The sequence below is a fragment of the Orcinus orca genome, chromosome 3 (assembly GCF_937001465.1).
Source record: "Orcinus orca chromosome 3, mOrcOrc1.1, whole genome shotgun sequence".
In the NCBI taxonomy this organism is placed as follows: Eukaryota; Metazoa; Chordata; class Mammalia; order Artiodactyla; family Delphinidae; genus Orcinus; species Orcinus orca.
The window spans coordinates 69,388,001-69,401,496 of record NC_064561.1 but is presented as its reverse complement, the minus strand read 5'-3'; the positions used below and the strand labels follow the sequence as shown (position 1 = coordinate 69,401,496).

The 13,496-nt window shown below is 39.6% G+C and overlaps 1 protein-coding gene across 6 annotated transcripts in view; it reads right to left on the bottom strand.

Moving 5' to 3' along the window:
• The window catches only part of SIL1 (SIL1 nucleotide exchange factor), a 305,088-nt gene that overhangs the window by 55,354 nt on the left and 236,238 nt on the right, over nt 1-13,496 (bottom strand). For all 6 annotated transcript variants that reach the window (XM_049708080.1, XM_049708077.1, XM_049708079.1 and 3 more), the window contains one exon: nt 11,424-11,545. In XM_049708080.1, coding sequence (XP_049564037.1) covers nt 11,424-11,545 — 122 coding nt within the window. The remainder of the gene's footprint in view (nt 1-11,423; nt 11,546-13,496) is intronic.

Below are 13,496 nucleotides of genomic sequence, written 5' to 3'. Positions count from 1 at the left end.
CATTAAAAATGTCTAACAGAAACTCCTTAATATTATCAAATACCAAGTAATTATTTAAATGGCCCCAATTATCTCACAAATTTTTTTAACATGGTTGATTTGGTCAGGCTCTAAATACAGTGTAACTGGTTGATACTTATCTTAGGTATCTTTTAATTTACTGGTTTCATTCCCTCCATCTTTTTCTTATAATTTATTGTTGAAAAATCCAGTAGTTCTACAGTTTCCAACATTCTGAAGTTTGCTGATTACATGTCCATTATATCATTTAACACATCTGCTGTCCCCAGAATTTCCTTTAAATTGAAAACTGGATCTCAATCAGATTCAGATTTGATTTTCTATCAAGACAACTTCATGGGCAGTGATGTCTACTTCTATCAGGAGGCATGTCAGAGTCAGGTTCCTTAATAAACAAACTCTTAAGATTTGTGGGCAAGAGGTTTACTAGGGACTATTCTTGGGTACAATACCTCTGAGGGATGAGGGAAGCAGGATTAGGCAATGGCAGAAGCTGAACTGTGGTGGCAATTGCAACAGAGGGCTCAACTGATCCCACAGAGAGCTCTGGAGCTAGGATGGTCTTTCAGAGTTGTTTCCTTTGAGGTAAGAGTGGAAGCACTTTGAACCCCTACTTTGTGTCATTTGGAAGCAGGCTACCCCCAGGAAGGGGCCATAACCTTGAGCAAGGCAGCTCCCTTCTGGATTAATTCTTGGAGGAACTGAATCATGAGCCTTGCGTAGCCAACACTCCCAGACCTGGGGGAATAAATGCCTTGGTCCTAAAGGGATAACTGGATGTGCACCACGTCATCCACAACAATGCAGATAATGTTTGATTGCCTTTCTTTTGCAGCCATTGATGATCATTGCCAAGATCCATTAATTCATTAAAAGTTACAGAAAGGTAATATTCTAACTGCATCACTCTTCCTTTTTTAGCTAAAGTTTCTCTATAAAGATAAACTTGCCCTCAACTAGTTGAGTACACGGAGATTCAGTTCATATTGGAAAGGCAAGATAAACAGAAAATGCTTTATTGTTTCTATTTATTTGCTATTTTTGATTATGAATTGGTTGCTACCCAGCACTCTTCAAAAATGACCAGTGAAGTTTAATTTGTTCTTTTAAGTATCATGATGAACTTGGGGATTTAAACATATCTGATTTGCTTCAATTCATTGCAGTTATTATCCTTCTTGAAACTCCAAGAGTCCCATCTATGGTCAATGGGAACGTTTTCACATTGAACCCTGAGTCCTTTACACAAGACCCAAGTAGTCTTTGAGAATATCCTTGCTTTTGATTATGACAAGATATCCAGGGTCATTTTGCAAATGTTTTACTCCAGATTTGAAATGAGCTATTTCTTTAAGAAATCACAGTTCCTTTTAGTGGAAAATGCTATTTTAGAGGGAAATGTTATTTAGAAAATACAATCTAGGAGTCACAGTTGATCACTGTTATCAGGTTCATCTTTTTTTCTAGATCGTTTCAGTGAACAGAGCTAAAAAAAATACTTTTTTAAGAAAAAATTCATCATGAAATCATACTAATACTTTCAATCCAAAATCAGGACTAAGACAGATTTTACCCAATATTCAATTTTACATCAGTATCTCCCTTCTGTCACGTTGAAAATCCTGGTTCTCAGAGAAACCAGCATAATTATTCATCTGCTTTATCCCACTATACACATAATAGTCTGAGAATAACAACACCAACATTTCCGTCAACAATAAGATTTCTGAAAAGTTTTACAGATTTTTTGTCTTTAAAATACATCCAAATTGGGATGTATAGTCAAATTATTGGATTGTAAAATCACATAAAAAAGTTCCTCCCTGTGTGATTATCCCACCAATTCTATAGACAGATTCAATTGTTTCATCTTATTCTCAATTTTTATGAAAAATATTTTTTGTAATTATTTTGAGTTTTTAAATTCATAAAATATCTGCATGATCACTGTCTATCTCCCTATAGCATTTATCCTTCATTTTTTAAAAATATAAGCACATGCACATGCTTAATAGCAGTTTTTCATAATTTTCTCTACCTTTTTTTTTAATTTAACAATATAGCCTGGAAAATATCACAACAGAAATATTCTGTATTATACAAAAACATTCTTAAATCTTTTCTATAACTCTATAGCACTCCATGGAATAAATTATATAATTTATTCAATCAATTCCCTGCTGATGGATGTTTGGGCTGATTCCTATCTTTGCTATTACAAATAGTGCTATAATGAATAACCTTGAGCTTACATATGTTTTTTCATATCTTTACCAGTGTATTATAGAGGTAGAATTCTAGAAGTAGGAATATTTCAAAGGGTAAATATACGTGTGCAATTTTGTTAGATATTGCCAAATTTCCTTCTGTAAGGGTTGTACCATTTTAAAGTTCTCCCACCAGTGTATAAGAGCCTATTTCCCCACAGCTTCACAAACAGAATATGCTATCGACTTTTGGACTTCTACTATCCTGATAGGTGAAAAACAGTATCTCAGTGTAGTTTTAATTGGTCTTTCTCTTCTTATGAGTGAGGTTGAGCATTTTTTCATATGGTTAAGCCATCTACATTTCTTTTATTCTGCAAACTGTGTGTGTCTATCCCATTTTTCTATAGGGTTATTAATGTGCTTACTCTCTATTTTTAGGTGCTCTTTATATATATCGGAATATTAACGTTATATCTGTAATATAAGTTGCAAACATTTTTTTCTAGTTTATTATTTACTGAGACTATTTTAGACTAAATTCTCAGCTTAGAGATTTTCAGGCCACAAAAAGAGTATGATTTCCGGTCCAAATGCACTCAAGGGTGAATAATTTTCTTGGAAATTTTCCTACCTTCCGTTCAAAGCCAAAATGTCTTAATACCTCCTTTCGAGTAGAAGATTTTCATTTTTCTAATTCTCCCTTTCATGGGCTGAAATTTTCATCTCCTGTCCCCCAGCTTAACGCCTGTTGATATCAAGAGATCTTGGCCACTAGGGAACGACAAGTGTCCTGAGAACAGATATAACTTTCAGCATTCCGTATCTCTAAGAATTTGTGCTTTCCATTATATTTGTCTTTGGAACTTCTCTCAATTTCTTGCAGGACTACCACATAAAGGATACGTTGAGACTTCCCTCGTGGCGCAGTGATTAAGAATCCACCTGCCAATGCAGGGGACACAGGTTAGTGCCCTGGTCTGGGAAGATCCCACATGCCGCAGAGCAACTAAGCCTATGCACCACAACTACTGAAGCCCGTGTGCCTACAGCCTGTGCTCCGCAACAAGAGGAGCCACTGCAATAAGAAGCCCGCGCACCGCAACGAAGAGTAGCCCCAGCTCACGGCAACTAGAGAAAGACCGCACGCAGGAATGAAGACCCAACGCAGCCAAAAATAAATAAGTAAATTTATTTTTTTTAAAAAGAATATATTATTTATTTCCCCTTTAGTTATGCAAAGCAGTGGCCCTACAGTTTCTTATCAGCTGAATTGAGCATTTAAGGAAATGTTTATATGTTACAGATCCAGCATCCTCACGTACTGCGAACCAAAAATGCTTTTTGGGAAATGTAAACCACCATTTGCTAGATACAGAAGTCTTCCGATTCTGTTTTGCTTTGTTACTTATTGTTTAACTTTTAATTACAAATGTAATACACACTCACTGGAGGACAAATAAAACAAAACAAAAAATTAAGAGCTTCCCTGCTCTTCCTGGCTTCATTCCTCCCACTGATTTTTGGTGATTTCAGCTTTTGTGCTGGACCATTTAGTTTGTACCATGAAATGCTCTAAGCAGCTGCATGAAACTTACCCTCTATAAGGTGCTCTGGGTACCACAGACCCGGGTACTAGCTTCCACTCTCAAGAAACTATTTTATTGGGAAAACAGAGGAAAGAACTGGCATACATAGAGAATTAGATGTATAAAAGAGATAGTTTAGGAGTCCAGACAACAAATGCTAATAAAGTTGAAAGGAAAGAACTTTGTGGGCTGGAGTTATGCAGGGAAGAAATTAATGAGGAGGTAGTAAATAATGAAAAACTCTGAAAGCAGCCACATAGAGGATCTGGAGGAGGCAGGGGAATATTACAGAGATAGATTCAAAAGAAATGCAGAAGGGACAAGTTCATTAAGCAAAGCGGTGCTTCCCTCCTCAGAATGAAGCCTTGGTTTCTTCAATACTCAGGGTAGCTGGTCAGGCTTAGATCTCATTTTCCATTTGTCATTAATTGCCATTTGAAAAAAGAAACCAGACTTTGAATGCAGCTTTTAAAGCTATAAGGCTATCCAACTGCCCAGGCCAACCTGGTTAATATGTTAATTAATTTATGAGACACAAAATGGTTTGAGCACCTCCCTGTCACTGGAGGAGTGTGAGAAATTAGGTCATGGAGTCAAGAGGTCAGAACTAGTCCTAGGAGTTGCACTTGATCTTTTATTCAAATCCTGGCATTTCCAACATCTGACCTCATCCCAATCTCTAACCTTCTATTTTCTGGGCCTTCAACTGTGGGGCGGGGTGGGGGGTAGGAGTGGGGAGTGCTGTTTCCACGGCCCTAGATTTTTAAAGGGTCAAGGTGAGGTATCTGAACCATGCACTATTACGTCATTAATAAAGACAGCATTCTCCACTCAGCCCTCATATGCTATCTGAAAAACACTTCATTTCCTAGGTATCATTTTATTCTTTCATTGTTTCATTATCATTTCCTAGTACTCAATGCTAGGTAGGTCCTGTGCTATATACTGGGGAGACAGCAAGATTAAGATAGAAAATGAATACTATCCTCCTTGTACTGTCTAACAGGGGTTATCAAGAGGTAACAGGTAATCAAACAAATATTTAATTGCAAATTGAGATAAGTGCTATGAAGAAGCAAGGGTATTTAGGTGGTTTTTTTTTTAACATCTTTATTGGAGTAATTGCTTTACAATGGTGTGTTAGTTCCTGCTTTATAACAAAGTGAATCAGCTATACGTATACATATGTCCCCATATCTCCTCCCTCTTGCGTCTCCCTCCCATCCTCCTTAGAAGTAAGGGTATTTAAAAGGAATTTTAAAGATGTGAGAGAAATTTTTGAAATTTATTAATATGAATATGTGCAGAAACAAGTAACAGAATAATGACTAACATTGCTTTTTGTTTTCTGGGTTTTTTTTAAAAAGACTATCTCTCACAACAAAAGTATGGAAATAGATGGTTCCAAAACCAGTATAGTAGCTAAACTATTCATAAAGGAGCTAGTCTCCTGTCCTTCCCCTCTTTTATCCTCCTCAACATGTTGCCTTGTGCATCTCATCTCACTGGTCTAAGCCAGCTGTAGCTCCAACAACTGTAATCAAGGCAGAAAGAAATGGACAAGGTCTCTTTACTATCTTTCTTTTTATAAGAGAACAAAATCTTTCCCAGAAACTTGCCCAGCAAACATCTCTTTATGTCTCATTGGTCAGAACTGGGTCACATGCTTATCTCTAAATCAATCTACATCCACAGAAAATGGGATTACCATGCTTGGTTTAGACTATTCAGGGCTCATTTCCTAGCACTGGGAGAGGGAGTCCCCTCCCTAAATATGTTGCTGCCCTCACAATATCAAGGTTCCTTAAAACAGATTTATAAAAGAGAAATCTCTGTTTAGTAGACAACAATCATGAAAATAAAAATCCATAGGACTCAGTGACCAAGTAAACAACTAAAGAGAGAGAAAGAAGACTCAAATATCACTCCAAAGTTTCAAGTTTTGGTAATGAAGACAATCATATGGCCAAGAATAGATAAAAAGAGAAAGTGGAAGAAAAACCTAGTTTATGAGACAGACAAAATGAATCCCACTTTCTTCTCCTTGAGTTTGAGGTGCAATGACACAGTCTGGTAGAAATGGAGGAAAGGACCTGAGGAGAAAGACTGGACTTAGACATTGGAGTCATCCACAATGAGGTAGAATTTGAAACCATGGGAATAGGTAGGACCATTGGTGAAGAAAATGAAGAGACAATAAGGACAAGGCCATAATAATCTTGGTGAATTAGGAGATAGAAGATGATGATTAGGAGACGGAAGATGATGTTGCCATAAAAAGAAAAGGGGAGGGAGTAATTAATTACAGACATCCAAGACCAAGGGACTACAACCACATGGCAGCCAAGAAGTAAAGTTTCCACAGGAAAGCAGTGGTCGAAATTGTTAAACGTTATGGAGATGTCAGTAATGCAAAAATAGTATTGAAAAATTTCAGGGATGGTATCTCATGTGCACTTATTTGGATCCCTTTTTGTCTACTCTTCCAAGAAGTTTGGAAGGGAAGGCTGGCAGGGGTCAGTGGATAAGTAAATGAGAACATCTGTGGGCTAAGAGGAAGGAGCCTAGAGAGTGGCAAGAGAGTGAGGAACACTGACGGCGAAGGGGAGAACAGGAGGGCATGCAGAGGTTGGAGATCACAACAAGGATAAAAACCACCTTTAAGAGGAGAGATGAAAATGTGAAGACATGATGGAGGTGGGCAGAGAATATGAAATGTTGGGGAAAAAACGGAAACAAGTTTCGAGATATCTAGTGGATGACAGCAGTAAAGGTAAAGGTCAATGGAATTAAGAATGCTGATTCCCAGCAAACTCACAAAAGCCATCAGGAAAGACAGAGAAGATACAGATGAGCCCTGAAATTCACTGGGATGGCAGGAAAGAAATCTGGAAATTGGAGGCCAACCAATGGAAATAGGACACAATGATTTGACACTGGCCAAATGGTTAAAATTAATTAGCAAAATATCAGTGGGAAGAGTACAATGGAGAAAACTAGAGAACCAACGAAGCATGGGGTGACAGGGTGATGGTCAGCAGTGGGGTAAACATTCTATAAAGAGATGTATGTAACTCAATATTTCCTAAGGAGGTTCCAATGAAGTTGTTGAAGACAGGGTAGAACGTAATCCTGTTCCAGGGATCCATCATAAGAGGCCATAATCACACTATGACTGATAGCACATGTACCTCCCTTTCTGTACTAGGCATAGGTTCGTGACACACTGCAAACTACAGACAGTTCAAACAAAAGGACTGCATACAGTGAGCATTTACAAGCCTATGTAATTGCATAATAATTCATACATATGCATATAAGAATGTGAGTTATTAAAGATGGACAAAGAACACCAAAAGTGACTGAGGGAGGGTCATGAGAACAGCAAAAGCCAGTGATCCCTGGGATAAGCATACCAGTTATCTTGATAATTTAACTCCTGCCAGTTAAAAGGTAAAGGCTACAGATAGGGAGATAGAGGAAAACAAAAGGAAGCAGCCAGTTAGCTGAGAAGTGAAACCAAAACCAGTTTACAGAAGGCTGCATGACTTCTGAAATACACAAGGCCTTTCTGAGTCTTCCCAAACACAGAAACACAAATAACTTGCCCAGGATTCCATAGACTTCTCATAGGCCAGACTGTAGACAGACACACACAGGTGTCATCATGAGATGAAATCAGGTCACAGAAAGACCACTGAAAATATCTGACTTGAAGAAAGAAGAAAGGAGAAAGGAGAAAGGGAAGGAGGGAAGGAGGGAAGGAGGGGAGGAGGGAGGGAGAGGGAAGGAGAAAGGAAAGATGAAGATGCCAAAGGCATCAGACTCCTACCTCCCTATCTTTACATATCTTCTTATGCAAGAGACTGACCTGCCTTGCACATGGGCAACAAAAACATGGGCAGCAGAAAATGAATGTGTGTGTGACCCATAATGAGTGGGAATAATATTTTAAAAAGGGAACAGACTTTCAGTGGCCAGGTAACACTGAGTGGCCACGTCAATTACATTTATGTCAACTCTTTCTTCTTGATCTTGGATTAACTGCTTCACATTTTACACCACGGAAGAGATCTCTCCATCCACAGAATGTATGTAGAGGCCTGATGAAGCAATTAACCCAGGTAGGCAAATAAATACCCTCATGAAGCAGCAAGGTTAACACCAAGAGATATACGTGGTAGAATGCAAGCTCTTAATAGAAGAGGAAATGAGGAAGACAAAGGTCTGCACTGTAAAAACAAAAGAAAAAGAAATGCCTTATAGTGAAAACTCAGAGTAAAAAGGACACACGATGAACATGATGATATACCCCACATCACTGACAGGTACTTTATAAGCATTTTCACAAGACTTATTGTATATTATGTTCTTTCATATTCATTCAGTCTTATGAAATGCAGAGGAAACCTATTATTGCTTCTAGCTAACAAATGAAAAAGGTGAGGCTTAGAAAAGTGAAAATCCCTTGCCCATAGGCAAACAACCAGGAAATGATAGAGACTGGACTTGAACCTAGATTTTCTGACTCTAGGTACAGCGGTCTACCTAGTCCTCCCAAACAGTCAAACATCTGGACTGACTGAGCAATATTCTTGCTCATCAGCAGAAAACTGGAAGGAATGACTTCTAAACAAGATCCCCAAACCGTGAGACTCCATGATTCCAATGTGCTCACTACCCCTTGAATGCCCTCTCGACAAAGAACAAACTCACACAATCACTTTGTACGTGCACATATGCAAACATGCATGCTATGTCTGTGCACACCTGCATGCTGAGGGCAGGTAGGGAGCTGCGGAACCAATACTTAGGACATCAAGAATAATTAATGAATATCAGACTAGACCACTGAAACCTGCCTCTCTGCATAGAAATATTTTTAGCTTGCATCAAGTTCCTCTTTGCATAAAACACTGACATTTTCGTCATGTTCAGGAGCCTGCTGTTGGCTTCCAAAAGCTCTGGCACTATACCATGCTGTCACTGTAACTGCCCTCCAGTGAGCCATCAAAATCCTGACTAGAACATTTTTGAATACAGCAGTTTTCTTGCCACCAAAACACTAAATTGCAATATTTTATATTTATCTCTATTTAAATTTTAGTGATGCCACATAAATGTTAACACGGTCTTACACTAATACAATCACGAAAAAGTCTTAGTAACACCACATACTGGCACAGACCCCAGATGAGTTATGGCTTGCTAAGCAGGCCCAAAGCATGCTTCTCAAGTCACTTAGTCCCCCTTAACTAAGATGTGACATCAAGATGTTTCCCCCATGAAATGTGTTTCCGGAAGCAATGGCAAAGTATACATAGAATCATTTGTTCACATTCAAAGTAGAAAGAAAGTATTTGGGATTACAGAAAAGATTACCCAAAAGGGTCTGGGGGAGAGGTTAATAATGTTTGAATCAATTATTTTATGGCGTGAGAAACAAAAAGTGAGCCTCAGTAAGTTCTCAAGCCTCTAAAGCCTTATGAAGATAAGGACCTTAACTTTTCCAGGGCTGAAATCACAGCTACCAATGACAAATTCACATATTCTTCACCTTTCCAGTGCGTGCACAGGCAGTGATATCCCTGCCTGGCTCTGGTAAATCAGAGCAAGGGAGATATGCCCTGGAGTCCACAGGACAACCAGGGGTTGAAGATGAGGCAGGTAAGCAATAAGGGAAACAAAGGCCTGCAGTGCCCTCAACCTCTCCCCATGGAACAATTCTTCCAGCCTTCCTAGCTTTGCCCCTCAATTTACTAAGAAAAGATGCTTAAGTCTTTGAGAATGAGAGGGCATCAGACCGATACTCTGATTAAATAAAGATAAGCAGAGATGAAAGGCAAAGGAAATCTTTTCAAAACAAAGATTCCTGTCCATCAACAGAGGAATGGATAAAGTAGATGTGGTATATATATACAATGGAATATTACTCAGCCATAAAAAGGAACAAAATTGGGTCATCTGCAGACGTGGATGGACCTAGAGACTGTCATACAGAGTGAAGTAAGTCAGAAAGAGAAAAACAAATATTGTATATTAACATATATATGTGGAATCTAGAAGAATGGTATAGATGAATTTGCAAAGCAGAAACAGAGACACAGTCGTAGAGAACAAATATATGGATAACAAAGGGAAAGGGGGGGTGAGAGGAATTGGGAGATTGAGATTGACATATATACACTACTGATACTATGTATAAAATAGATAACTAATGAGAACCTACTGTATAGCACAGGGAACTCTACTCAATGCTCTGTGGTGACCTAAATAGGAAGGAAATCCAAAAATGAGGGGATATATATATGTATACCTGATTCATTTTGCTGTACAGTAGAAACTAATACAACATTGTAACTATATTCCAATAAAAATTAATTAAAAAAAAGATTCTAATGGTAAAAATGTTCAGAATAGCCTTTTTCCTTCATCACCACAATCCCTGCATGCAAGCGAGGCAACACTTAATAGGAACCACACGTGCCCTTAAAGCAAGAATCAGAATACTCGTTCCTGTTGTAGAGGAACAAATGGTCCTAGGAACAGATTTTCAAAAACAGAAGGAACTATAGCTCCAATGGACCAACTACAGCTTGAAGACATCTTGACTTTTTTAGGATGAGTATAATGATGAGGTGTTCAAATCTCTTTCTGTATCCACTCTTTAGAGATGTTCATTTCTCTTGCCTGATCAGTCTTCTAGCATAAGTCAGGCTAACTGAAATTTAAACAACTCCCAATCCAGAGAGTGTGATAATCTGACTGCATGTTGATTGGTTCCAGGCAACTAGGGGAAGACACATTTCCCCCCAAAAGGCCCTCCTTGGTCAGGTTCATCATTTATTCATCACCAGAGTAGCTTTACTGCCAAAAGGATCAGCTCTTAGAGTTCATTCCCCTTCCTCTCAACTACCTATGGTTGGTCTAACTTCTAACTAGCTTTGAATAAAACAGAGAATGTCACCTAAAATATGTTATTAAATGTCCACACAGGGCTTCCCTGGTGGAGCAGTGGTTGAGAATCCGCCTGCCAATGCAGGGGACATGGGTTCGATCCCTGGTCCAGGAAGATCCCACATGCCACGGAGCAACTAAGCCTGTGTGCCACAACTACTGAGCCTGTGCTCTAGAGCCCGTGAGCCACAACTACTGAGCCTGCGTGCCGCAACTACTGAAGCCCACACGCCTAGAGCCTGTGCTCCACAACCAGAGAAGCCACCGCAATGAGAAGCCTGCTCACTGCAACGAAGAGTAGCCCCCGCTAGCCGCAACTAGAGAAAGCCTGCACACAGCAACGAAGACCCAACACAGCCAAAAATAAATAAATAAAATTAAAAAAAAAAAAAGTCCATACATATAAGATGAGGGGGAACCAAGAGTCACAGATGCTGACAACATGAGTGAAAATTCTTATCTACTTGGAATAAGGGCAGAATCAAATTCTTACTCTAGTTTCAATGGGATTACACTAAACTGTGGATAGAGATGTGCATGAGTTCAAATGTAACCTTCTTCCAGGCCAGTCAGGCCAAGAGTAAAGCTAGACTTCACCTGAAGCGTCCAAAGGATCCTGGCCAATGGGATGTCCATCCATTCTGCTCACCTGGAAAAGGCAGCCCCCAGCACAAACGCAGCATACTCCTTCAGCAGGGGTTCTGTGCTGTTCAGCCCGTTGATCACCACTTGAAGGCCACCGAAGGAAAGCAGGTCCTGTGCATTATCCATCTGCAACAGAGGCACTGCTTAGTACAGTACAGACATCAAGGAAAGAAAAGCCTTTCTTTTGGTGAATGTTGAAGAACAAACTAAAAAATCAAGTAAAAAGTGTCGGTGGCCTTTCTAATTAGGAAAGTTTTTTTTTTGTAAAAAAAAAAAAACTAAATTTTTAAATAATCTTAAATTTGAGAATTCCTAATTCACCTAACGTGATTTATGAGCACCTGCGTGGGAACTGGCAGAAATGGCACCTAGCAATTGCTTATGCCAAACATGTCCTGGAAAATTCTAATACCGTAATGAGTCACAAGCTTACTCGTAATGTACAAGCTGTTAACACAAAGATCTGGCGTCATCAGCACTAGTAAAAGGCACTATGCTTCCTGTTGGTGTCCAGCCTCAACGCGGGCAGTAGAGGCAGCAGACACTTTTTAAAAAGCTGATTTTTAATTAGAAATCAGGGACTGTAATAGGAACTCTGTTGCAGGGAAAGGGCTGGGAAAGGGCTGGAAAAGTGCTAGGAGAAGAATAACAATAGTACGCTTCTCTTCCCTCTTCCTCACTTTATAGTCTAAGGTTGACTGAATCTGAGGACACTCAAGATAAATCTGCACAAAAGTCTCTCTCTCAAAAGCTTTAGCTTAGGTCTGTGCTACTCACTAGTGGCTATTATTGGACAGTGCAGAACATTTCCACCATCCCATAAAGTTCCTTCGGACAACACTGGTCTAGGCTATACTTAAGGTCCAAAGCCCCAAGTCCAGACTCTGTCTCTTTTATTCTATAGGGAATCTCATTCCCCAAGCTTCACTGGTATCCTGGAACAAGACTCAACTTCCTCAGAAAGGTCACTGGATCCTGTTTTCCTCATGCAGTAGCTACAGTCTCCCTTGAAAATATCTCTGTTGCTATAAAAGCTGTCTCTTGCCTACATGCTGATCCCACTCTACAAATCCTCAGGAAAACTCAGGAAACTAGAGCCCAACAACAATGTGACTACTACCCACCTTTTTCCTCCAGATGCCACTGAGCCCTGTCCTACCTGACTGTATCTTTCCAAACTGGAAGATGGCTCTAACAGAGAAATCCAGTTTGAAGGGCTGTATTTGACTCTGCCTATGTTTTTAGAGAGGTCTAGCCCGTTTTTACCACTTAGAAGGTCATTCTTATACTCAACCACAAGAGCAGGGGTTTTTGTCTTTCTGTCCACTGGTATAGGCCCAGTGATTACAACAGTGTAAGCATATAGTTAAGTGTTCAATAAATCATCATTAAACCAATGAATAAAGTTGATCAGAAAAAGATGTTACTGAAATAAACTCCACTGTGAGTAAAAAAGGCAATCTGGTGTATGTGTGTCAACAAAATGAATGAGTCGCTTGTACCACAAACCTAAAGAGATGGCCAATCCAGGGCCATGAAGTAAGCATGGAGTCTGCTCTGTCATAAGGTCCCGAAGCCAGGGTTGGCATTTGTCTACCCTAATATGTCCTTATGAAGAGGAATGATTTACTGGGCCATAGCCCAGCTAACTAGGAAGACCCAGAGCTGGGTGCTTTGCTGACATAAGCACAAATAATACAGGACTTCCCTGGTGGTCCAGTGGTTAAGAATCCGCCTTCCAATGCAGGGGACACAGGTTTGATTCCTGGTTGGAGAACTAAGATCCCACATGCCGCGGGGCAACTAAGCCCGTGTGCACCACAACTACTGAGCCCACGCACCACAACTAGAGAGAAACCCACGCACTGCAACAAAAGATCCCGCATGCTGCAACTAAGACCCAACGCAGCCAAGAAAATAAATAATAAATAAATAAATAAATAATACTTACTGAGTCTTCCTTCCTCACATACTCTGATTTTAAAATCTAAGAATTCACTACCTCTCCTTCGATCTTCCTTCCTCCAAGTTTTCTAGATATAAAACTCTGGCTCGGAGTCCTATAATTTCATGCCTG